This window comes from Alligator mississippiensis, chromosome 3 (assembly GCF_030867095.1).
Source record: "Alligator mississippiensis isolate rAllMis1 chromosome 3, rAllMis1, whole genome shotgun sequence".
Taxonomy (NCBI): Eukaryota; Metazoa; Chordata; order Crocodylia; family Alligatoridae; genus Alligator; species Alligator mississippiensis.
The window spans coordinates 277,451,870-277,475,450 of NC_081826.1; the positions used below are offsets into that span (position 1 = coordinate 277,451,870).

Genomic DNA, 23,581 nt, shown 5'->3' on the forward strand with positions numbered 1-23,581 from the left:
ACTTCCGTTTGGTGCTGTCCACAGTGTACTCGTTCTGGTTTGGCTATCGTGTCAGTGCAGAGGATTAATTGAGTCACTGACTGCAGTCGTTGAAACATGCATGACTCATCCACTAAACTGGCTTACGGTATCACATAAATGGTCACTTCTGGCTGCATGCTGTACAGTCTGGAAATGCTTTTAATGTCCACAAGAGAGAAGTATTTCTTGGACTTGAGATTTGTACTTTGCAGTTTTACGGGAGAACTGAACAGGAAGCAAAACACTGCACTGAATTATTTGATCCACCAGTATCTGCAAGCAGGAGAAGCAATCTATCTATGCAGATATTTGCATGCACACTAATACTGTAAAATCTGTGCTGCTGATGAAATATGGCTCTTTTAGATTACAGCAAAATAATGCACATTCAAGATGATGCTCCATTTGCTTTTCTTGCAGTGAAAATATTATTGAGCCTGCTGAACCCCAAGATTCAGAAAGTTTCAAAGAAATACCTGTTTCATAAAACTACACTAATTTAGCCTACACATATTTGTTTTGGAATAAGAGTGTTTCTGCAAGTATAGAAAATAGCATTTTGACTTGTGCTTTCCTTGAATTTACATCTTTGAAACCAAGTATTTCAATAATTTAAATTGGAGTGTTTGGCTGCCTCCTGTTCTGTTCTTCATTTATCTCTATTTGGGAAAACATGAAATTCATATTACCTTAATTAGCAATTCAACGATGATCTCTTCGTCAGGGCCTTAGTTTTGTTGGCTGACAGCACACATCAAATGTGGAGCTTACAGGCCCTTTAATAGTCACCTGATTATCTGCAAGGTGTTAAGCAATTTCTTTTGGCAAACTTTTAAAAACTGGTCTTTCCCTTCAACTCACTCTGCCATGATTGTCTGCCCTGTATAAAATGAGGTCATCTCAGCAGATAGGGACCAAGATTTAGGACAGTAAAAAAAGAAAAAAGTCAATGTTCATCAAAATATATGATGAAATCTGCAGTTATTGCAGTGACTCTTGGAGGGGGTATCCTTTAGCCCTGTTGGATCCCACTGAATGTTGGCCATAGGTGGAGAGGCTATAAGGAAAGAAAAAAACTGTGGGAAGAGATATTAGGGGGAAAAGATGCACCACAAGAACCTGTGCTCCAAGCACCCACACCAGGCCTCTGTGCCACACAGGCACATAGGCTTCTGCCCCCTGGCTCCCTGCCACAGCAAATTCCCTAAGCAAAATCCCTCTGTTTGCTGCCATTGTGTTCACTGCTTCAATGGTTTGCTTGGAGCTGTCTTTTTATAAGGCTGCCTATCCTAGCTCCAACTCTCAGTTGCCTAAACTAGCCTCACCCAGAGCCAGCCCTGTCACTCAGTGAAATGCTCCAGAAGGGGGAAGAAAATAAAGAGAGAGAGAAAGAAGGAAGGGGTGACCGACCGACTAACCGACAATCACACCCAAAGGGGGGGACCCCACTCCAGGCACTAGGCAAACAGTTTAGCACCATTCAACCACACCAAGTCACTAGCACAAGAAAAGCCTCCTCAAGGCAGTCCCAGACCTGAGCTACTTATCCCAGAGCCCCTGTTCTCTGCTTACTGCTCATTTTACTGCCCTCTCATCCCAGGGGGCTTTTTATAAGGCTGCCTAGCTTAAGTTCAGCCCTCAATTCAAGTTTACTGCAAAAGCTTTTCCATTTTAAGAACTATGTGGTGTTAGACACTCCTTTACCTCAAGCCCTGAGTCCAAACATCCCTCGTCCAAAAAAGTAAATAAATCTATGAATTTGATAAGAAAACCCTAGCCTAGGCAGAGGCTTTCCCCAAGAAGGGAGATAACAAAGATTCCACATAGTCCGCCAAACTTCATGGAGACTCTACAAAGTCTGACTTTTCCCCTTCTCCCCTTTTTTTTTTCCATACGGAAGGACTTGATTGCTGCAGTAATGGGTGGCATCACTGAAAGAAAAACCCTAAAATGGATGGATGAAAGGAATTGGCTAGAAGTTTTTGCTGTATTTGGTGTCCGTTTAGGTCAGCGATGTCAAATATACAACACGTGGATTGGACCCGGCTCCTGGGTCTTGTAGTGACCCCACATTCAGCATGCAGAGCCAGTCTGGCATCTGGGCTGGACCTGGTGCCACCACCATGAGCACTGCCTGTGGCACTGGATCCAGCCCATGCACCAAATGTCAGGTCTGTCCTGGGGCTTGCACTGCCTGCCTACAGTCCAGGGTGCTGACAGAGGGCACACACTGCATGTGGTACCCCGCTGGACAGCCCTGGGCACTGACTAGGGTGGCCACCGTAGAGGACATTCCAGTTTTCTGCTACTGTCCTCTACTGATACGAAACCCGATGCCTTTCTGTCTTCTATTGTTCTCTCTTGAGAACAATCAATAGAAGACAGAGGACAACCAGACTGTCCTCTATGATGGCCACCCCAGCACTGACTCTGGCACCCACAGACAACTTGGTGCCCGGTCCTGACCAGCCCTAGCTTTTGGGGCCAGACCGATGGGGTGCCACATGCAGCGCACGCCCCATGCCAGCCCCTGGATGCAGCCCATGTACTGCTGGCAGTGCGAGTCCCAGTGTGGGGTGATGCACACTGCCCAGGGCTGTGTGACACCCCCCTTCCTGCCTCTCAGACCAATCATGAGCGCTGGCTCCAGAGTGGCCAACTGGATCTGCAGAGTGGCTCAGAGATCCTCACTGTGTCTGCAGGGCCAGATGAGCTTGACACCCCCAGTTTAGATTAAAGCAAATCCATGAATTTGTTTTAGCCCTGCTAAAGGATTCAGCACAGACTACATTTGAGTGGTTTATAATGCTTCAAAAAGATGTGCATTGACTCTGTAAATTCCTCTGGTCCAGTCTGAGTTTCTAGAATGACCTCAGTGCATTTGTGTATCCGGTTTTCTAGATACTCTAGCTCAAAGGCTTCCTTGTAGGTTGAATGAAAGACAAATGTGTAGGACTTCTTTGATGGTTTGTATACACTATTTTTATTGCAGACAATGTCAAGACAAAGCAGGCAATTGCAACAGGAAGTGGAATTTACATTACTTGGCAGTCTGACCCCGATGTTAACTGCGGCTATACAGTAAAATGGTGTCGTTCTCCTGGGTGTGAACCCTATAGTGTGGACTGGGAAACATTTCCTTCAAATGCAACAGAAGCTGTGATAACATCTGGTGAGATATAATCAGTGTCTTTACAGAAACCTTTCAATTCATAGCTTCGATAGTGTGTAGTCTCTGAAAATGAAACAGGAAAAGTATCAATGAAAAAGATAAAAGATACTGCTTGGATTTATTTTAAACTCTATTTCTAGGCTAAGATTTCTTTTTACCATTCCATCATGATCTGAGGTATCTAACTATTACATCTGGATTTAATTACTGTTGTTTTCTTTGCACTTGCAGAATGTTTTAGAGGTGCAGAAAAGGTAGCTGAAGCCCAAACTTCAGCCTGATGTAAAATGTTTAAAAATGAGGACATGTCCTTCAGGTTTTAAGTGCAGCCCTGGGCTGCCCAGACATTTATGAAGGGAGGGGTATCAGGTTAATGCATTGGTCTCCTATAACCGAGTAAGAAAGGGCAATATCCATCTGTTGGCATGCCATAAACAATTGACTCTTGTAGAACAGGGGACTTTCCAGGTATCTAGATGCTGGTGAGCAGATTAAGAAATCAAAATAAGTTTGCTGTTTTGAGAACAATGGTAGAGATACTGAGTAGAAAAGAAATTAACAAGGAAAGAGGGCACAGACTTTGCTAGAAAATCAGTAAATTAAAAGTAAAGTTCCACTCTAGAATCAGTGTTTTAGACTTGTTTATACAGGAAAGTTTTTTCTGAAATAAGCTTTCTGCTTTTATTGGTTCAGGTATAACTCATCTGAAAGAATACTTTCGGATCTGTGATATATGAGCTCCTTACCTTTTGAATTATTATTGTATCTGTGTAGCTGTCACAAAATGAGAGCATCTTATTCTAGGCAGGCATCCATGGTTCATTATTTGAACATTAGACTCCAATTTCTAGAATCTTTTTCTTGTGTTGTGGGATGATACCTACTGGTATCAGATTAACAAATTCACCTCTGGCCTCAGTCCTACAATGAGATTCTTGAAGGCAGACCCCTATACTTATCCAAAGTCAAAGTTGGCTTCCCTGTAACTCCACACAGTCCTGGGCCCTGCCTCTGTGCAACTAAATGTGGGTTCAAGGCCTACGCTTTTGTTTCTACCAAGTATGTAGCTGAATACCTCCTGCACCTTTGCTGATGATTGAGGGCACTTGACATTGCAATTTTGTCCCCTTGTGTTAAAAAGAGAACAAGGACATATGTCTTATCAAGCTTAGTTCAAGGTTTGAGTTGGTAGTTACACCGAATCACAGTGCTGTAGTAGGAGTCATCTGGCCATTGCGTATCTAAGGAGAAAGACAGCTTTGGAAGGTTTGGGGGTGAGCGTCTGTGGTAGCATCACAGATGTTTTCTGTTTTAAAGTGGTAAACAGCTGTTTGTGCCACTTCCAGGATTTTCTTATGAACATTATTTGTTTAGGACTTCCAAGTTGCTTTGAATGATCCAGATTGTTTACTGACTCCAAACTATACACAGTGACCCAGCTTTTAGAGGGATCAAAATAGGGAAAATATTTATACATGCATACCATATGGTCAAGTTATTGATGTTATTACTTAATGCAGTTACATAAATAGGCACGTGAAAGTTAAAAGTACAACTTTTGTTAAGTAAATCCTTTTTAACAATGACAGTGTTCTTTCGCAGCTCTATTTCAGCCTGGTGTGAGATACAATTTTTCTCTCTATGCCTGTAAATCCAGTGGATATCAGTTATTGCAAAACATAACTGGATACATACAAGAATTGGGTATGTCCATTTTATTATTAAGAGCCTTTAGAAATACAAGATAAAATAAATGTGATTAATCTGAGAGAGGTTTCACCAGAAAAATTAGATGATAGAGAACAGAATCTCCTTACAGACCCATCTTCTTACATCCCCTAATGTATAGATATAAAGGGGTTTTACTGTGTTTCTATTCACACTAGTAATTGTCCCTTTTCTGCAATGTAGCTGGTTTTTATTCTAATCTCTGAAAAGACAACTGATAGTCTGATGTTCAGAGTCAAAATGTAAACAAATTCAAGTGAGATATCAACCCCAAAAAGTAATTTTCAATAAATGCTATCATGGAGTTCCCTGTTTAGTATCTTTCTTTCTTCTGTGACTGATTTGTTCAGTTTTCAAATGGAAAAAATATTCTCCTCTCTGCTCCCAACTGCCAGGCCCAGACCTCTATACCGGACAGTAGTCCAGCTGGTTTGTTTCCATATTTCTGATCAAAAACAACAGAGGTCCCGAAACCCACATTATGCCATCTTTTATTGCATGAATGCAGCAGTTTTTTTAGATTTGGCTTGGTGATGCCTGTGGATTCCCACTTACAGCTAATAAGATTGTACAGCTGTCATCAGCTTAATTTGAAGGCAGTGCTGCTGTACAAATGAAGCTTTGACTATAGTGTGGGCTTCAGAAACCACTATTTCTATCTGCAGTGTTTGTGTATTTGCATTTTTTCCTTTTTGTCAAAGAGAAAACTAGACAGAGAAGAAATTGCAGTTATTGAGTATGTTAGCCCCCTAAACAACATGTGGGTCTGACATGAATTTAGGATAAACGTTTGTTAACTTTTATCTTTTCACAATTCACCCTACAGCTCCAAAAGTTGCACCTAATTTTACTGTAGAAGAAACCTCTTCAGATTCCATATTGGTAAAATGGGAAAACATTCCTGTTGAAGACTGCCAGGGATTTTTAAAGGGATATTTGCTTTTCTTTGCAAAGGGAGAAAAAGATCCTTTAAAACCAAAGTTATTGGAACCAGGTAAATACAACCCATTCCTCAACTTTCCTGTGAACTCTGAATACTTTGTAATGAACAGCACTTATAGGGAAAAAGTTTAGTTACAATTCAGTTAGTAGCATTTGGTAGCAGAATTGGCCTTTAAAAACTACCAAAGACTCCAGAAGGGGGTTAACGACTAAAATACTAGCCATCGTGTCAATAAGATTGACAAAGGTAAATTAAGTTACTAAATATCTTAAGTGAATGATATGATAAGGTGTTTTTCATCAGTGCTACGAATCTATTTTGACTAGGATGTGTCCAGTGTGCATGTGCAGTTTGAAGTGCTGCAGACCCATCTGTGCTGCCGCAGACCGCCCATGCACACGTTCACTGTGCTGTGAATTTGCAATGCGGTCCAGCGTCAAAAAAACCCGCAGCAGAAAAAAGTGGGGTAGCGCATATGGTGGCAGCATGTGCCACCCACAACTGGAGCCTGGCCAGCCAGAGCCACACTCTGGCTGCCAATCAGGCTCCATGCACTCAGATCACTGCTGCTGGAGCTCCAGGAGGACCCCAGGACCTCAAGTAAGGCTGCTGGGGCCAATCCAGTTGCTGGCCTCAGCCTCCCCTACCCCACCCAAGGCAACTTGCTGCTTGCCAGAGTGCGCATGCACAGGCATTCCCCAGGAACAAGTAGTAGTGGCACATCTATGTGCTGCAACTATTTGTTAGGGCTGTGCAAAGCTTCAGTAGCTGATTCGATTTGGAGATTCGGCCCTATTCAACAGCCAAATCTCTGAATCCGAATCGAATCAGAAGACCCATTAAAAGGTCTGAATCGAATCAGAAGCCACTGATTTTGGAGGGGCTGGAGGGACCCCCAGCTGCCAAAGCTGTGGGGTCAGGCACCCAGGTCCACAAACCCCTGTCCCCAACAGAAGTCAGCAGCAGCTGCAGCAGAGCAGAGCACAGAGCTGGCTCCCTGCCTGCTGTGCGCTCGGGCAGGTGGGGCTGGCTCCCTGCAGCTGCTCGCACTCCCGGGGGATGGGGGGACCTGCACTCCCCAGATCTGTGTACTGGGCAGAGGCAGAACAGGTGTGCACTGTGGGCTCAGGCTCCTGCCGTGCTGCTCTCCCCCAGGGCCTCTGCAGCCCATGGGTGGGACCTGGTGCTGCAGGGTAGAGCACAGCCACCCAGAAAAGCTGCATGCTGCTGCAAGCTCCATGCTGCCCTGGCAACATGTCTCCCACATGCATGGCAGCAGTGAGGAGCACAACCCTGCACCCCCACTCGTGCTGCCCCCATGGATGCAAGGAATGCATCATCAGGGCAGTGCAGAGCTCACAGTGGCGAGCAGCTTTCTTGTACAGCCGCGCTTTGCCGTGCAGTGCTGGGTTGCACCTGCTAGGCTGTGAAAGCACCAGGGGATGTCAGCAGAGTGAGAGTCGAAGCCTGCAGTAGGCAGCCTGCCCCACCCACACCCTGAACACAGATCTGGGGGGCATGTGCCCCCTCCCCCCCCGCTCTCCCTGAGCGTGCACAGCGCCACCCGTGGCCCCGTTCCGATCCCCACTGGTGCCCTTTGGCTGTTCATTGCATCCCCACCCACTGCCCAGCTGGACCGCAGCCTCAGCCTTGCCCAAGTCCCTCCCTGCCTATAAGGGCCTCAATTTCCACACACCCCCCTCAACCACTTACCTGCAGGAGCTGCTCTCCAAGCTGCCCAGCAGTCATTTGCATATACACGCCCATGGCATCCCCTGCCTGACCACCATCCTCCCACTCCCTCCCAGCCACTACAGGCTGGAGCTCTGCCAGTGTGCAGAGAGGTCTCTGCAAAACTGCAAAATCCGCAGGTTTCTCTGCTAAAATGAGAAATCCAGGGGGAAAATCTGCAATTTACTCCATTTTTTTCGTGGGAAATGGAAAACCTGGATTCCTGTTCATCAGTGGACCTTCTTTAGTAATTGGGTGTTTTTGTGCAGTGCATGTTGGGTACCTTGTGTTATCTCTCTCCATGTTTCTCTCTTGGGCAGTGATGCCTCTATAAAATGTTTGGTTCATTTTGAAAATAATCATGGTGGCATAGCGACAGGAGAAGAAATAATCTTAACATGTAGCTAGTTAAGGTTATGTGATGTCTGTAGTAAAAAGTGTAGTGTAGTTCAAAGCAGCACATTATTTTTAGTCACTGAGCAGAAACTTTCATTTTGGGCATCAGTTTTCAATCAGGCACCCCTTTCTTCAATCTTTGAACTTATCTTCATTGGAAACTTAAGTACAACTGAAATGATACTCTTGCAACTTGGCTACATGCAGAGACGATCTGAGCAGGGTGCAGGACCCAGGGCAACTCAGCCTGTGCGGGGCCCTGTCCCTGGATGCAAGGAAGCTGGAGGCAGTTTCAGTGGTGGTGGGGTGGCGGCGAGCAGCCAGACACGCCGATTTCAGCGGTGGATTCTGTGGCAGGGGGTACTGAGCAGCCAGACGTGAAGCTGGCGGCAACATGGCATCGCCGCATTGCTCCGCCCACCTCCGCAGGGCCCTGCAAAGTGCGGGACCCAGGGTGGTCACGCCAATTCCCCCCCCACAAAAAAAGGTACAGCCCTAGCTACATGCATAAACTCTTTCAATTTGATGAGGCTTTCAACTAGAGTTGGCTAGGCCATTCAGGCATTGCAGGTTAAATCCAGAATTAGTACAGGTCATAAACTTCTTAACATAACTACTCTGAGCTGAGAGGACTTTTCCAGCATCCACAGCATTAAGTCCTCTGTCTTCCTGCAGAAACACAGGCAAATTCTCCCAGAATTTGCTAGAAAACAACCATTGCTAAAAACCACAGGATGCTTTCCCCAAACTTCAGGCCACAAACAGACACAAGCAGTTCTAGAGAGAGGATGTAGCAGATCCAGTGTTATATCACAATGCATCTTTTCTCACTCCTGCTAATTTCACTTAAGAGGAGTAGCTTCAGTATAGATAACTAGACTTCTGCAGGGAAGATGCACTCCTTGTTCTGTTTAACACACTGTTAGATTAGAGTCACAGTGAGTTTATTGCAGGATAACTTTTATCTATTCCCTATTTAAAAGACCATTTTCCACCTTAATTTGAAATTTTTAAGAACACCTTTTTGTGCTGAGACTTTTTGTGAACGTGTTCTGACACTATATACCTTCTTCACTGGCAAAAAAAACAGGGCATCCTGAGCTAAAAGTAAAGAATATTACTGACCTAACAAAAAAGTCGCTGCGAATACTTGACCTTCAAGGCAAAACAAGTTATCAGTTGGACTTACGAGCCTACACTGCTGGTGGAATAGGCCCATCCAATGGCCTGTATGTGGTGACAAAAGAAGACTGTAAGTTGAAAATTCTTGCTTATTAATGCTCCTTGACTTTGACTCATTTGATCTCTTCACCTTCGTAGCAGACTGTGCCTGCATCCCATATATTTAAACAGCACCAAAACTGTTGCAGGTCAGAAAAAATTCAGCCTGATTACAGCAAACATGAAGCTCATACTAATGTATAGAAGAAAAACAACTGAAACTAGTCATTGGGTTCTGAAGTCATAACTGCTCAAGACACCTAATAGTTGCAGTGGACAGCTCAGTAACAAACATTTGGTGAATGTTGAAAAGGCCTCAAGTGGTGTGGTTAGAGGGAAATTCAGCTACTAAGGAAATAGTTGCTCCAGTTTCCCCTACCCTAAAGCTGTAAAAGTCAGTAGTGAATTTTAAATGTGTATTCAAGTTTTGTTCAATTCCTCTCAAAAAGACGTAGCAGTAATGCACGAAAAAAAAGCAGTGAAAATTACAAGAAGCCACAGAGTTTCTGGAGGGTAGCAAATGGGTAAATTATGTTTACTGACAAACAGGAAGGGATGTGCATGGAAGTGCATGAAACCACACGCTGTGCACAGTAGGTAAGAGGCACTTGTATTAAGGGAGCAAGGTCAATAAACAGTACTGAGATGCTCAGGGAGGTAAAAAACATTATGAACTTTAAAAAAAAAAAAAAAAAAAAAAAGCAGTGCATTTCAGGCCAAGCAAGCTGAATAGTTTAAAAAAAAAAAAATGGCCAGGTAAACAGGTAAAGTTGTATAAAAAACACTCAGCGTTTAGCTGTATGGAATAAAAACTAAAATGGGGGTGTGCCATTCGTGGGGAAACGTCAAAATTTGGCTAATGACTTTTTTTTTTTTATAACTTATAATACCTTTACAATTTGTTTCTCCAGCTGTGGGTCTAATCATTGCCATCCTCATCCCAGTGGCAGTGGCTCTTGTGTTTGGGGTGGTGACCAGCATCCTCTGCTACCGAAAAAGAGAATGGTAAATACTCTTCTTTGGTTCTGTTGTCCTGCTCTGGTTTGTTTGTGTGTGTAGTAATTCTTTGCCCTCTCAAAGCATATGATTATTCCAGCAAGCTGTTTTGTAAGGTGGCATCTCCATTTTTTTGCATGATGGGGTAGGAAGGAAGAGAGGCAAAGAAGTTGTATTTTGGCCAAGTTGCACACAGTAAAGTTGTGGACACACATAATAATTAAACCATTCCACATGTGGTTTAGACCGGAAGCATACAGGAAACCTATTTGGACTCCCCTTTTGACCTCTTTAGATACTACAGTGTTTGATCCAGCATCATTCAGTGCATCCTTCAGGTGCAGCAATAACTGGAGCTGGAAAGAGTTGTTCAACTAGCCTGCAATTTTTGGCTGTGATGGAGAAAACCAACAGGTACTCCAGTCAAGCCAGTGCAATCAAGCCATGTACAAGTGTATGTACAAGTCATGGAGATGGCAGTTTGGGAGTACCACCAGCAGTACAGGGCCAAAATGAAGATCCTTAATTTGCATCTCAGGACAGCATGAGATGGCAGGTCTCCAGGTCATAACCGCATACCACAAGGGGACGTAACTTGGCATGGATCCTCTTGGGGTTGCATAGTCGATGCAGGCAGCACCCATCCACAGTGAGTGGCAAGAGCAGTCCTGTGGACCCCCTCTGATTCCTATTATCTTCAGGGACCTATACGCCTTTTCTGGGCACAGGCAACCAGCCCTTACACCTAGCAGCACTCTAGCGCTCACTCTATCATTCTCGAAGGACTCGGATACCTTAGACGTGCTGCAACCACTGTTTTTTTCTGAGGCCGTGGCAGCATGTATGAGCAGCGATGCCTCAGCCTACAGTGACTCCAGTTCACTTGACCCCTCTCATGATCATAAGACCATCCCCAGCCCCTCCGCACTGAGGCATACCCCACTACCCTGGGGAGGGGGAAAGTGATTGGGGAACATGCTTGCCTCTATGAGCCCCCTCAGATGACTAAATTTACCTGAGGTGTTTTTCCATAGGGAAAGGTCTTGCTTGTTTAAAGGAAGCTTTTGATTTGGTTCATTTAGCGCTTTTTTTTTTAAAGAACCTCTTTCCACTGGTTGTTTAATAAAGTATTTTATTTTCAAAGAAACCAGCTGTTCTTACTCCTCACTGGAGCACAGCCCCTTGCTTTGCCCCTAGCCCTGAACATGTAGGTGTTCAAGTATTCACCCCCACCACTCCAACTCAGTCAAGCACACTTCAAGGGTTCAGGCACAATTTAAGTTTATTAAATTAACGCTTAAATGAAAAACAGAAAAGGGAATGTATGCCCAATCCCAAATCACCTCTCCCCTCCCCTTCTTCCCACCCCACAAGTCATCCCATACCTGCCTTTGGTCTCTGGGATTGGAAGTTGCCTGCTAGGTCTTCATGCACAAGCGTGACCCTGGGCATTTGGAAGCCATGGCAGCCCAGGCATCTTGGAAAACTCCCCCCTTGGTCTTGCAAATGTTATGAAGGCTGTAGGCAGAGATGGCAAAACAGGGCACATAGCACTTGATGATATCCAGGGAAGCCCCCAGTGACCTCCAGTGTATCTTCAGGTGCCCAAAGGCACACTCCAGTCCAGCAACAGCTGCTGATGGGGTAGGTAAACAGTTCCTTGTGGGCATCCCAGGAACCTACATAAGGCTTCATGAACCAGAGGTGGAGTGGGTGTGCCAGATCCCTGATTAGCTGTGGTGGAAACAGTCACTACTAGCAGTTTGATGCTGGGAACATGGGGGCAGACTTTCCCTCACTCTCCCCACTCCATCAGGCCAGAGAACTGATCTTGTTGGTCTATGAAGCGTCATAGCAAAGAAACTCTTGGAAGTCTATGTTTTGGTGTGTAGGGCACAGAATGGTGCTGTGGGTGTTGTCACTGGCCCTGATGCAGTTGCAAGTCCCATATGGCTGAATTTGACCACTACCTCCTGAACACTGACAAGGCAGATTAAGCAGATGCTAGGACTGTGGCTTATCGTGAGACATGCCTCCCACCCTGCTGATCCCACTGTAGATTTGTCCATGGACCAGAAAGTCTCAGAGGCTGCAAGCTACCATATGTCAATGACCACATGCTTCTCCATGGTAGGAGGTGACCTGGTGACGTGCTGTACAAGGGCAGGTTTTTGTTTAGTGCAGATTTCCATGCAGGGGGCACAAAACCTGCAGAAGTTTCCTTCTCCAGGTAGCTAGGGCAGTGTGCTCTCATCAGTCATTGTTCATTTGCCTTGAGCAGAAGCACAATTTGGAGTTCCACAGTTTGGAGTTGGTTCCACATGGGTCCAGAGTCCATGGCATGTCATATGGCATCATCCTCATCTGCCATGTCAGTTTGGGCAGCAGCATTGAAGCAAAAAAAGGCTGTAGACATAATTGAGGACATAACAAGGCAGGTCAGCCTGCACTTCCAGAGAGCTGTGATCTAGGCCAAGGATCTTGCTGAGGAAGCAGTGGAAGACCTGCAGTCTCTGCCTGAAGCAACACTGCTGGGACATGAATTGTTCCAGCTGTGAAGACATGGGGCATGCACAGCAGTGACCTGATAAGGCTCCATCCTGTGTTCCCTGGTCTTGGAGTCAAACTGAGCAGACACCCCAGCACAAGGGTGCTGAGGGGTGATGGTGTTGGGGGTGAGTCTGGGGTCATCTTAGGGGCCAGCCAGTCACCACTTTCCTCCATATTTGGGAATCTTTGGGAACATCCAGAGACTTGGCCACTGTGGGGCATGCTGGGCTAGGTTCTGTGTCCAGCCCCCTGGCTGCAGACACTTCAGGCTGACACTTGACCAGTATACATCTGCATGCCTCTTAACTAATACGGAGGGGGAGGGGGGTGTTTAAACAGTGGAGCACTAAATTAAGCATACACTTAATTTGCAACCTGTCCACAAGATCAGTCTGATTTGCCATTCACTTTCGTGTTTCCATGAATGTGAAACTACGGTGAAAGCATCTAAACTTTTCCCTATAGTCAGTCAACACTACAGTTTTGAAAACAAAAGGTTTAACCAATTGTCATGCTGAATCTCCTCAGAATTGTGAATGTAGAAACTGGCAGAGCCATTTTTTTCAGTTTGTGCCAAATTACTCTTTTATCTCCTAAAGGATTAAAGAAACGTTCTACCCTGATATTCCGAATCCTGAGAACAGCAAGGCATTGCAGTTCCAGAAGAACATATGTGAGGTAACTATTTAATGCTGTTTTTTAAGGTTCTAAAATGTAAAATTACATCAGGTAATGCAGTCTGCAAATGTTGAGGTGTATTCTTCAGCTTAAATTCACTTTTTAATAGGATGAGATGAGAGAGACATTACAAGCAACCAAGCATTTGTTTTTAGACTATGGCTGGGTCTACAGTCTAGTTTGTTATTAAAACTCTGCCAGTAGCAGCTGTTAGGAAGAAAAAAAACGAGTTTGTCCCAGCCCAACAATATAATGGCACGTCTCAAGTGATGTGATCCAGCTCATTTCTAACTGCTTGTTTTCTTCCTCTTCCCATTGGCAGAACTGAGAAGTGTAGGTAGAACATGCTTCCCATCTCCTTCTTGCCCTTCTCACCTTGCTGCTTTATAATTGGAAGCAAACTTAAAGCCAAGTCATTGCTTCAGGTTAGGTGAAATAACAGAGATAACTAAGGAAAATAATTTTGAAGTTGGAAATATTTGTGGCAAAAATTCAGGAATGTTAAACTTGCTAAAATAGCTGTTCATATTAGCAGCAATATATAGGCAAATTACCAGAGTTTAGGAAAGGAGAGAATTATATTGTGTTTTTTGGTTTTCTTTGTGTGGTTTTTTAAGTAATAATTGCAGTAGTGCAGAACAAAATGCTGAATGCATGAACCACAACAAAATTGTTTTCCTGAGTTCCAGTTCTTTTGGCTTAGTCTCTGGTCTAGGTGTTTCTTGTTTTTTCTCATTTTAGGGGAACACTGCCCTTAAAACATTGGAAATGAACCCTTGTACCCCCAATAGCGTTGAAGTGCTAGAAACACGATCTGCAGTCCCTAAGATGGAGGACACAGAAATTAAATCCCCTGTTGCAGATAGTGAGCCTCCTGAGGATGTCTCGGACACAGAAACTGAAAACCTTGTGGTGGTGTCATACTGCCCACCTATCATTGAGGAGGAGATCTCCAACCCCTCAGTAGATGAACCTGTGGGGTCTTCTCAGGTCATTTATATTGATGTTCAATCAATGTATCAGCCTCAAGTTAAACCAGAGGAAGAACCAGAAATAGACTTTGTGACTACAGAAGGCTATAAGCCACAAATGCACTTGTCTATTAATACTATAAAAACAGAGAATCACTTGCCCACAGAAGAGGACTCTGATAAAACTGCAGGCTACAGACCTCAGGCAAACACAAATGCCTGGAATGTAGGCACTCCAGACTCTCCTAGATCAATCGAGAGCAACAATGAAAATACATCTTTTGGAAGCCCGTGTTCCATTAATTCTCGACAATTTTTGATCCCCCCAAGGGATGATGAAGACTCTTCCAAGCCGAACAACATTGGGTGGTCCTTCACAAATTTTTTTCAGAACAAACCAAGTGATTAATAGTGGTTGCGATCATTTCAGCTGGACCTGCCATCTCAATAAGCTCTTATTCCAAATGTAAAAACAGCATGAGTTCTTGGAGATAGTCTGCAGAGGTTTTTAGTGTGCTGAATGTTACAGTGAAAGTGTTAATGTTGCATTTTAATATAGGCTAAAAGCCAAAGTTCTAGCAACTTAATTATTACGCTAGTAAAATATTAAGGAAGTTTCAGTTGTATCTCCTGGTTATCTTGGCTAAAGAGCTCTACTTCAAAGTAGTGTTTCAATGGTTGATATGGCCTCATGCAGCTTGTTACCTTGGAAGGTGCTCTGTTTTTGTAGTTGGTTTCTATTATGCATATTCAAATAACAAAATTCAAACTTGTTTGCAGATTGAGGGCAGTGACAGTAGTGTCCTCAGCCTAATCATTAGGGTGTATATGCTTAAATTGTTTATTCAACTGTTAGCACTTCCACCTATGCTGTGTTTATCTAACTTCTAAAATCCCACATACAAAAACAGCATCACTACTGTCTTAACACTTTAAGCAATGACTGTTCTTGTCTGTTGTCCAGTAACCAGGACACTAATTACTGTACCTACTGTACAAGGTTCATTCAGTATTTGACTCAGGAGTACAAACTTGGAAAACGTGTAACACTGATTTAAACCTCAACCAGAACTGCATGATGTTTAAAATTTAGCATTATTTTTTAAACAGTAAAACACTATTTTTTCCCTGACACTTCAGTTAAGGAGTTAGTGTTTCTTAACATATTGCACTAATGTATTTTGTATAGCTGTAGCTCCAGATCTGATGCCTCAAAGAGGTTAAGTATCGTCTCCTTTTCCTCTCCCCTCAAATGCCATTTTAGGCCAATAGTATAGCATTTGGAGCTGAAGGCTTGTAAGCAGCATATCCAAAGGATTAGTCTCCGTTTAACAGTCCTTGATTGCACTAACCTACCCATCAATGTTATTTCATAGATTACATTTGGTAGAACTAGCTGCTAGAGCAGGTTTGCTCCACCCATGAGTAGTATTAGCACCATGAGAAAGAATTGTTCCTTGGCTTGTCTTCAGCTGTAATAGGCCCCGCTATCTGTGAAGAATTTCTGTGGCTACTCTCCAGAAACAGTCTGTCCCAGCATGCATTCTCCACAGATTTAATATGGAAATAGAAGATGGGATTTTTCCATAGGCAGTGGGGAGCCCAGAGAAGCTGATGCCACTAATTGTACCTCTCTAGCACTGGTCACCTAATACAACGGTTATAATGGTGAGTTTAGTTTGTGTGTTTAGAGAAACATTCTCAAGAAAGATGATTTTTAATTTCTGTTTTCATTTAAGTATCTTAAAAAGCAGGTCTAATTGTAACATTTCACTGCATAAAAATTAGATTGTGATGCTGCATGAGTAGTGACTACTTTGCAGACTTTGTTTTGTAAAATAAATAGTAGTGGTAAGCTGCCACATGACATAACATTACAGCAAAACAGAGTCTTCTAAAGTTCCCAACCCTTTCAAGATCTCAATTTTAAATAGCTGATTTGTAGTACCTCAAATGACTAAATTGCAGTGGGAGCCTTGTGTATTAAGCATTCAGACTGTGCAGCTGAATTTGAAACCAAGCTCACGGCTCTTAAGTGAAAGCAGATGAGAGAGAGACTGTTAACAAGGTGGAAGTTGTGTAGGCTACAAATGGCATTATCTGACCACCACCATCTTGCAAGAAACTACCTTAAACTTGATTATAGTAATGCACAGTAGATCTCAAACTACCTCTGCAGTCCTTTAGACAGACTGAAAGGGCAGATGGATTTTCAAACTGACAAACAGGCAAGCAAAGAAGTAAAAGATACCAAGATGGGCAGCTTCATCTGCAACTTCTGGAAAGCCCAGATAAGATTAATTTTTCTGAATGAATTTCAGTATTAATGGTTCTTCCAATGAAAGGGAATACATTTGAAATTATTAGGAGTCTTAGCAGCATCAGATCTGGTCGCCAGACATCGTTGTAAGAGACCAGTTTCATCTGCAACCTGTAGTTGACAACTTATTCAAAACTTTAAAATCTATATAATGGTTCTGCCTTTATGGAACAAGACTTGGTTGATGACTGGGCTTTGCTAAATCCAAATACTGAAGGCTTTACTATCCATTCCAGAGTTCATAATACCTCATTCTAGTGTAGTGCTAATGGTTACTAATGTAGAACCAACATAGAAATATTTAGTTTCTAAGATGAATGGACTTCATCATGACCCAGTATACTCCTAGAAGCAGGAGGCATAAAAGAAAGATAAGCAGATGATGTACTAAGAAGAGAGAGTTTGTTCAGTTTACTTCAACATACACATTATTCTTTTCAAATAAGCAACAACAATGTCATCTCTTGATGGTTCTTGTGAGAAACATGCTATAGCAGTTACAGTGATATGGTGACCAAAACTAGAATAGCTCTCATAATGGAGCAGCTAGTCTTGAAAAAGAACCAGAATCTCTGGTTGGTCTCTGGTATGTTTCCCAAGACACAAGTTCAAGCCAGAAAGTATTTTTTCTGGGCAGTAACATTACTTGTATTAAATGTTAAAAACAAAACCAGTCTGATGCCTCAGCTAGTGTGTGCTTGTATGTAAATTAGTATAGATCAGCCCTATAACTTTCACAACCTCTCTCTCAGAAGATTAAAACCATGACAGATTCCAGGTACTGTATGTACCTGCTTTCAGTACCTGTTATTCCATACGTGTGCCATTTGTTGTTAGTAAAGCCAGTGATATTTCAAATCAGCTAATGTCTGAGTGATGACAGTGTGCTTTATTTTCTAAATATATAGGGTATTCTATGTTACATGTGTACCCAAATATTATGTGGGAGTATGTACTCTTTCATTAATGGCACTAAATTGCCTCTTTAAAATATGACCATTTAATGTCATCCAAGTTAATTCTTTGCACCGGTGTTCTGGGGTGCTTTCTGATCTTGGAGGTCTGTGGCCAAGAAATAGTAAACTTGGTGAACAAGGGCTTATCTAAACCCCTTCACATGATGTCATTGTATCTGGGGTTGATACAGTAGATAAAAGACAGGAGTGTATATATGCATGCACCATCTGTAGCGTCTTAATTATTTCAAAGAGAGGTAGTTAGCCGTGTTAGTCTGAATTCAGATATATGTTAGGATAGATTTGCATCTTATAGACCAACTCTGACTTAGTTTATAAATTGCAAATGTACTATGCCTTCTACTGTAATTGTTACAAGCCAGTAAGCAGTTTTTGTCATAACAATCTAGTCCTTGCAACCAGTGCTTTACATTGAGCTTATATGCTCATTCACTGGTCCAGGGGTGCTCTCTGAAAGCTGCTTCAAATGGTTTATTTAAAAATCTTATTTGCAATTTGCACAGACACCAGAATTGTAACACCCCTGAGGAAGTATGCTGACTTAGCAAAGATATTAAGCAGGCCTTGTGTGGCATAGCAAAATAGAATCAAATGGCTAGTACTGTTGGGTGACTGAAGTGCTCTCCATATCTGCAAGTATATCCAGGAATCACTGAAGCGCCTTAAAGAAAAAATGGACCAAGGAGTCTTCCATATCAAATTTACTCTGTGTATGGTGCTTTTTAACTTCCACAAGCATTGATTGGAGTTGTACGGCAAAAAGCCTTGTCCTTCAAATGAGATTAGTTCCTTAACTGGTGCCTTCTGGTATCCTCATGAGCCTTCTTTGGTAAGCTAGACACTGAAGGATTGTTTCTGTGTTTCAGGAAAAAAGTCTCCATTACCAAAACTACTACTTTTTTAGATCTATGCTGTCTTGAATTTGGAGTGGAGCAATAATATATATATAAGGTAAATAAGATATACAGGGGGAGTAAGCAGAAAGGATCAATTCAAAACATGTCACTCCTTTTTTTAAGTCCCTACCTGTTTTCAAGGTTAAAAGCTGTTCAGGAGTCTAAGATGTTAATTGCTTTGGTATGTTTTTCTTTTTTTTCCTTTTTTTAATGTCAGGCCATTCAATTTTGGAGCATATAATTTATAATGTTGCTGCTGATATTTTTTTTTTTCTTTTGAGCCATGCCTGGTTTGTTTGATTTTTTTTATTTTTTTTGTAAAAAGAAGTTCTGTATCATTCACTCGATTACTGAGCATCAGTGCCAGTGGATTCGCTCTTACATATATTCTCTGTTCAGCAGAGACACATGGGGAATTGGACTCCTGTTTGAAATGGCACTTTTACATGTTGCGGTTGTAGATTCAGAAAGCCTGTACATGATATACCTCACAAAACTAGCTATTATCAGATGTAGTAAGCTAATGTTACAGATAGCCAGTGAATTATATTCTCTGCCATATGCTTGCTACATAAACAGATTTAGGACCTAATTCTGTGAACAGTTACTATCATGTAATTAACCTGAGTAGGCTTTGCTCTAGTAATTAGCCGAAGTAATGGACCTATACCTTGTAGGAACTATTTGCAGTGTTGTCCCTTAGATTAAAGTAATTGGCAGAAGCAACACACACACACACACACACACACACACACACACACACACACACACACACACATTTTTTTTATGTTGTGTGGGATTAGCATTTTAGTTTTTACTGGGGAATGGGAGATAAAGTAGAAATTAGGGTTGCCCTGAAGAGGTGCATGGAAGCCTTGCTAAACAAAGTTCTCTTGCTGTAGTGAACTTCGGGCTTTTTAGTTATGCAGGTTTAGACTGTGGGGCCCCTGCAAGGCTGTCCTGCTGAGCCAAATTCAGCTGAAGGTAAAATTGCTTCAAGAGGAAAATAACTATGCAAACAAAGAAAGTTTTGTGTGTGGAAAGGAGCAGGAGAGTCAAAGATTGTTGTACAGAGAAAAATAAAACAAGACCATCACTGCTATATTTTTAGTCTGCCATATTTTTTTTTGCTGTAAATAAAATATTAAATAAAATACCCTTATAGAAGGGAATGTAATTCAAAAGCATTTAAAATTTGAATATATGAGTATTGCTCTGACTGGAAGAATCAAAGGGATAACTGTGTTCTATTTACCATAACTACTCATAGCTTTCCATGTAAATAGTGCTCTCTGTTCCAAAGTAAATGCTTTTTATTAAAATGTTAGTTCCAGCAGTTTTTATATTTCTAAGGTTTTTCCCCCCAAAAGTCATAAATTACATATATAAATGTATACTAGTGTCCTACTACACTTTAATTTCATGCTGTGTTAAAAAGTCCTCTTGAAATTCCCATGCTTCTTGGGTGTATGGCCTTATATTTGAGGCAGAACATTCTCTAGCACTCCACACCTTTTACACTCTTCCTAGTATGATTAGGCTATGGCTCTTGTAGCATGTAAAATATTAGCCTGGACAATGGATATTCAAAAGGAGGCTGTTGGCACTTGTTCTTAGAACTCTTTCATTTTCTTTTTTGAATCTTTGTCCTTTGAGAGTGGCTTGTATGAAAACCCAATCCAAGTATGCTTAGACTTTGGAGATTTTGAAGTCCAAGTCTGGGTATAGATTCAAATTTTTCCTATTCTGAAGCTTCAGACAACCTTCGTTTTTAAAGGTCCACCTACTGTTCGGAAAATAGTATCTCCCATAGCATTTTTTTTTCTGTTATCCATGTGTCTAAGTATTGGTGGCATTTGCCTGTTCTACAAGCAAGCAGTGATATTGGCAGCAGCTTCCTCATGTAGCCTTACAGATTGTCCCAATATTTTCCCCACAAAAATGTCTATTTACATTTTCAGCAAAAGGTTGGTGAATACCAAAAGAAATATTTGCATGATTTAAAAAAAAAAATCTTATTGGAACAATTCTTTAATGTTTTGCAGCTCAAATGTTTCTGCATTTTGATAAGTTGTTCAAACCAGCATGCAAAACAGACAAACAAAAGAGAAACTGTAATTTGTTGTTGTTCATGGTAAGAAAAATGCTAAAAAAAATAAGCCCAAATAGTAAGAAATACTATTGAAAGGGAAAAGGTTTTCCTTTTAAACAAAAGGCTGTGTACCAGAGCTAAGGAAATTAATTTTAAGAATGTGTTATTTTAATCTTGAAGTGTCTCCTTATATGATAGTAAAAAGTGAACTAGGATGTACAGTTTTACACTTCAAAAATGCTTGTATGGGCTTTTTAGTCACTTCTTGCCTGAAACCCCACTGGAATGCAGGATAATTGTAATTCTTAACTTCATCTTGTTGCGCACAAATTGGAGGGGCTGATACAATACTCTAAAAGACTAAGAATAAAGTACCTTATACTAAAATGTTGTCTAAAAAGCATACTGTGAACAGGTTTTTAGGTCTCTGTCTTTCTTTTATACCCTATTTTTTTACCACCTGAATATTTTGTTTAAAGGTGTTTTTATGTTTGTATTTTTGTGCATTTCATTGAAATGTGTTCATAATGCTAATGAAAATGTTCACTCATTTCAAATTGTCGTATAGACATTAGTTCTGAGCATTAGTGAAAAAGACAACTAAGAAAAAGATAGCCAACTTAATGCTGTAACATTTATACTACGTTTTAATCAGCCATTTAACACTACTGTCATTTGCTGTGTAATTATATTTTATGCCAGCTTCCAAATCTGTTACAGATGTAAAAGGTTTCCTTCATGATTCAAACAAAATCATCACAAGGCACTTTATTCAAGTTGTAACATACCTAGTAAACAAAATGCTAATTCATGAAAGCATATCCTCAAACAGATTTAGTGAATAATAAGCAATTTAACAAATGCATGCTTAAAAGTGAAATGTGGAATCATGTTGGGAAACATGACAATGTAGCATACTACACTTATAAGTAACCTAATACTAAGATACCAACTCTTTGCATACATTTTTAAAGCTAGTTTGCTTGGCTGTTGTAACTCTTGATGTATTGCTTATGTCTGTTTAAAATTGCATGTATTTAACAATTTTGCCATAGTATTGCCATGGAATTTAATAAATATATTTTCTTACAGTCATGTTTGGGTGGCTTTTTTGCTTGTCAGTTTTTTGTTTTAGTAAAAATGGCCAAATTCTGAAATGACCAGATAATTTGGTCTGAAGGCAGGGTAACTACACCCTTTTATAGACTCAGTGGTGCCCAACCTTTTTGTCCTGTGGGCCAAATTGTTGATGCCCAGTCTATCTGCAGGTCAAATCTGGCTGGTGGGCCCAATCCAGCATGCAGAGTTGGTGTTGGTGGGGCCTGATCTGGCCATGCAGGGAGGAGAGGGAGCATAGCCAGTCCCGACTCGGCTTCCCAGGGCTTGGGATTTTCACAGTGGGAGAGGGGTGGCAATATTAATTACCACTACTCCCCTGCTCCCAAATTCCCTGACTTGTGGGGAGCCCCAGAGGCCACGAGTTGAGTACTTCTGGACTAAGATTCACATATATAGAGAGAACGAGTGAGAGAGCACAGACTTTCATAAACCCAAGTTCACTTCATCAAATGCCGTTGAAGGACAGCATACAGTAGAATATAAAGTAGAGTTAGTGATTAGAATACAGTAGGTGGGAAAACACAATTTTGCCCAGAGAGAGCTTCATAATCTATTAATGACCTCCTGTAATGTAACCTGCTCCACTAGGAGGAAGTAGAAGGTGTTCAGCCAAGTTTTTTAAGGCATTTCTATATACATTGATGGCAGTGGTCATAGAATCATAGAAGTAGGGTCAGAAGGGACCTTGTAGATCTTCAGGTCCGACCCCCTGCCTGGGCAGGAGGAAAACTGGCCTCAAATGACCCCAGCCAGGTAGGCATCAAGCCGCCTCTTAAAGACCCCCAGGGTAGGAGCCAGACCCCCAGGGTAGGAGCCACAAGTGAATTAACTCCCTTCTTGGTTCTGACCATCACACTGCATCATAATATGCTTTCTGCTAGTATCTTATTTAGCACTGTGCAACAATTCCTATCTGCCATTAAGAGTTCAGACAGCACGTTTTCTGTATCTGTAAGATATGTAGTTAAGGATTGTTTAAGGGCATAGTTGTCTTCCCTACTACCAGGTGAAGCACACAGTGGTGATGCAGTGGAATTCCAGGCTGTGCATATCAGGCCTGTGCGAGTCGGCAGCGATCCGATCCGGCTGCTTCGGATGCCAGCGATCCAATCCAGAGCTCCAGACTGGGTTCCCACTTTGATCTGGCCAAAGTGGCTCCAAAGCTTTGGAGCCGCCTTGGAGATCCGGCCATAGGGTATAATGGGGAATCAATCAAGTATCTATAGCTTCGTTGTTTTTTTGTCTGGTTTGGATGAAACTTGTAAGGATGGTAGCCTCTGCTGAGAGCATGAAGCCTGCCACGTTTCAAAAATATTGGTGTAGGGGTTTGGGAGGAACTATACCCCAAATTCTTGAAAACAAAACTAGCCCATGTCATCACCCAAACTGGCCTGTTAAGGTAAAGGATAGTTGGTGGAAAGGACAGAAGGAATTGCTTAATGGCTCCCAAAATAGACAGGTATGATGATACTAGCATGGAACATGAGCTTTACATAAAAAGACCTAAAGCAAGAGTACCACCTTCTGTCCATGTTCTATCATGTAGAGTTTAAAACACTGATTACTTCCTTATGTGGGGGGAAATGGAGCTGGTGTGTACTGATGTAAAACCAAACCCTTCAAAGGTAAGTATGATTTGCACCTCAGGTGTTAATAATACGGACCAGGAGTAGATGTCCTGGGGAAGAAAGAAATCTGCAAAGTCTTTTTTTTTTTCCCCCAGAGTGCTTAAAGGATTTGGGACCTATTCATCCAAGACCTCAAGGCCTG

At 42.0% G+C, this 23,581-nt stretch overlaps 1 protein-coding gene across 3 annotated transcripts in view; it reads left to right on the plus strand.

The window, feature by feature from the left end:
- The window catches only part of LIFR (LIF receptor subunit alpha), a 99,625-nt gene extending 77,842 nt beyond the window's left edge, over window positions 1-21,783 (plus strand). For all 3 annotated transcript variants that reach the window (XM_019495964.2, XM_059725214.1, XM_014594123.3), the window contains exons 14-20: window positions 3,014-3,193; window positions 4,796-4,897; window positions 5,748-5,915; window positions 9,082-9,243; window positions 10,124-10,217; window positions 13,358-13,436; window positions 14,178-21,783. In XM_019495964.2, the coding sequence (XP_019351509.1) occupies window positions 3,014-3,193; window positions 4,796-4,897; window positions 5,748-5,915; window positions 9,082-9,243; window positions 10,124-10,217; window positions 13,358-13,436; window positions 14,178-14,816 (1,424 nt within the window). In that variant the 3' untranslated portion in view covers window positions 14,817-21,783. The remainder of the gene's footprint in view (window positions 1-3,013; window positions 3,194-4,795; window positions 4,898-5,747; window positions 5,916-9,081; window positions 9,244-10,123; window positions 10,218-13,357; window positions 13,437-14,177) is intronic.
- The last annotated feature ends 1,798 nt before the right edge of the window (window positions 21,784-23,581 follow it).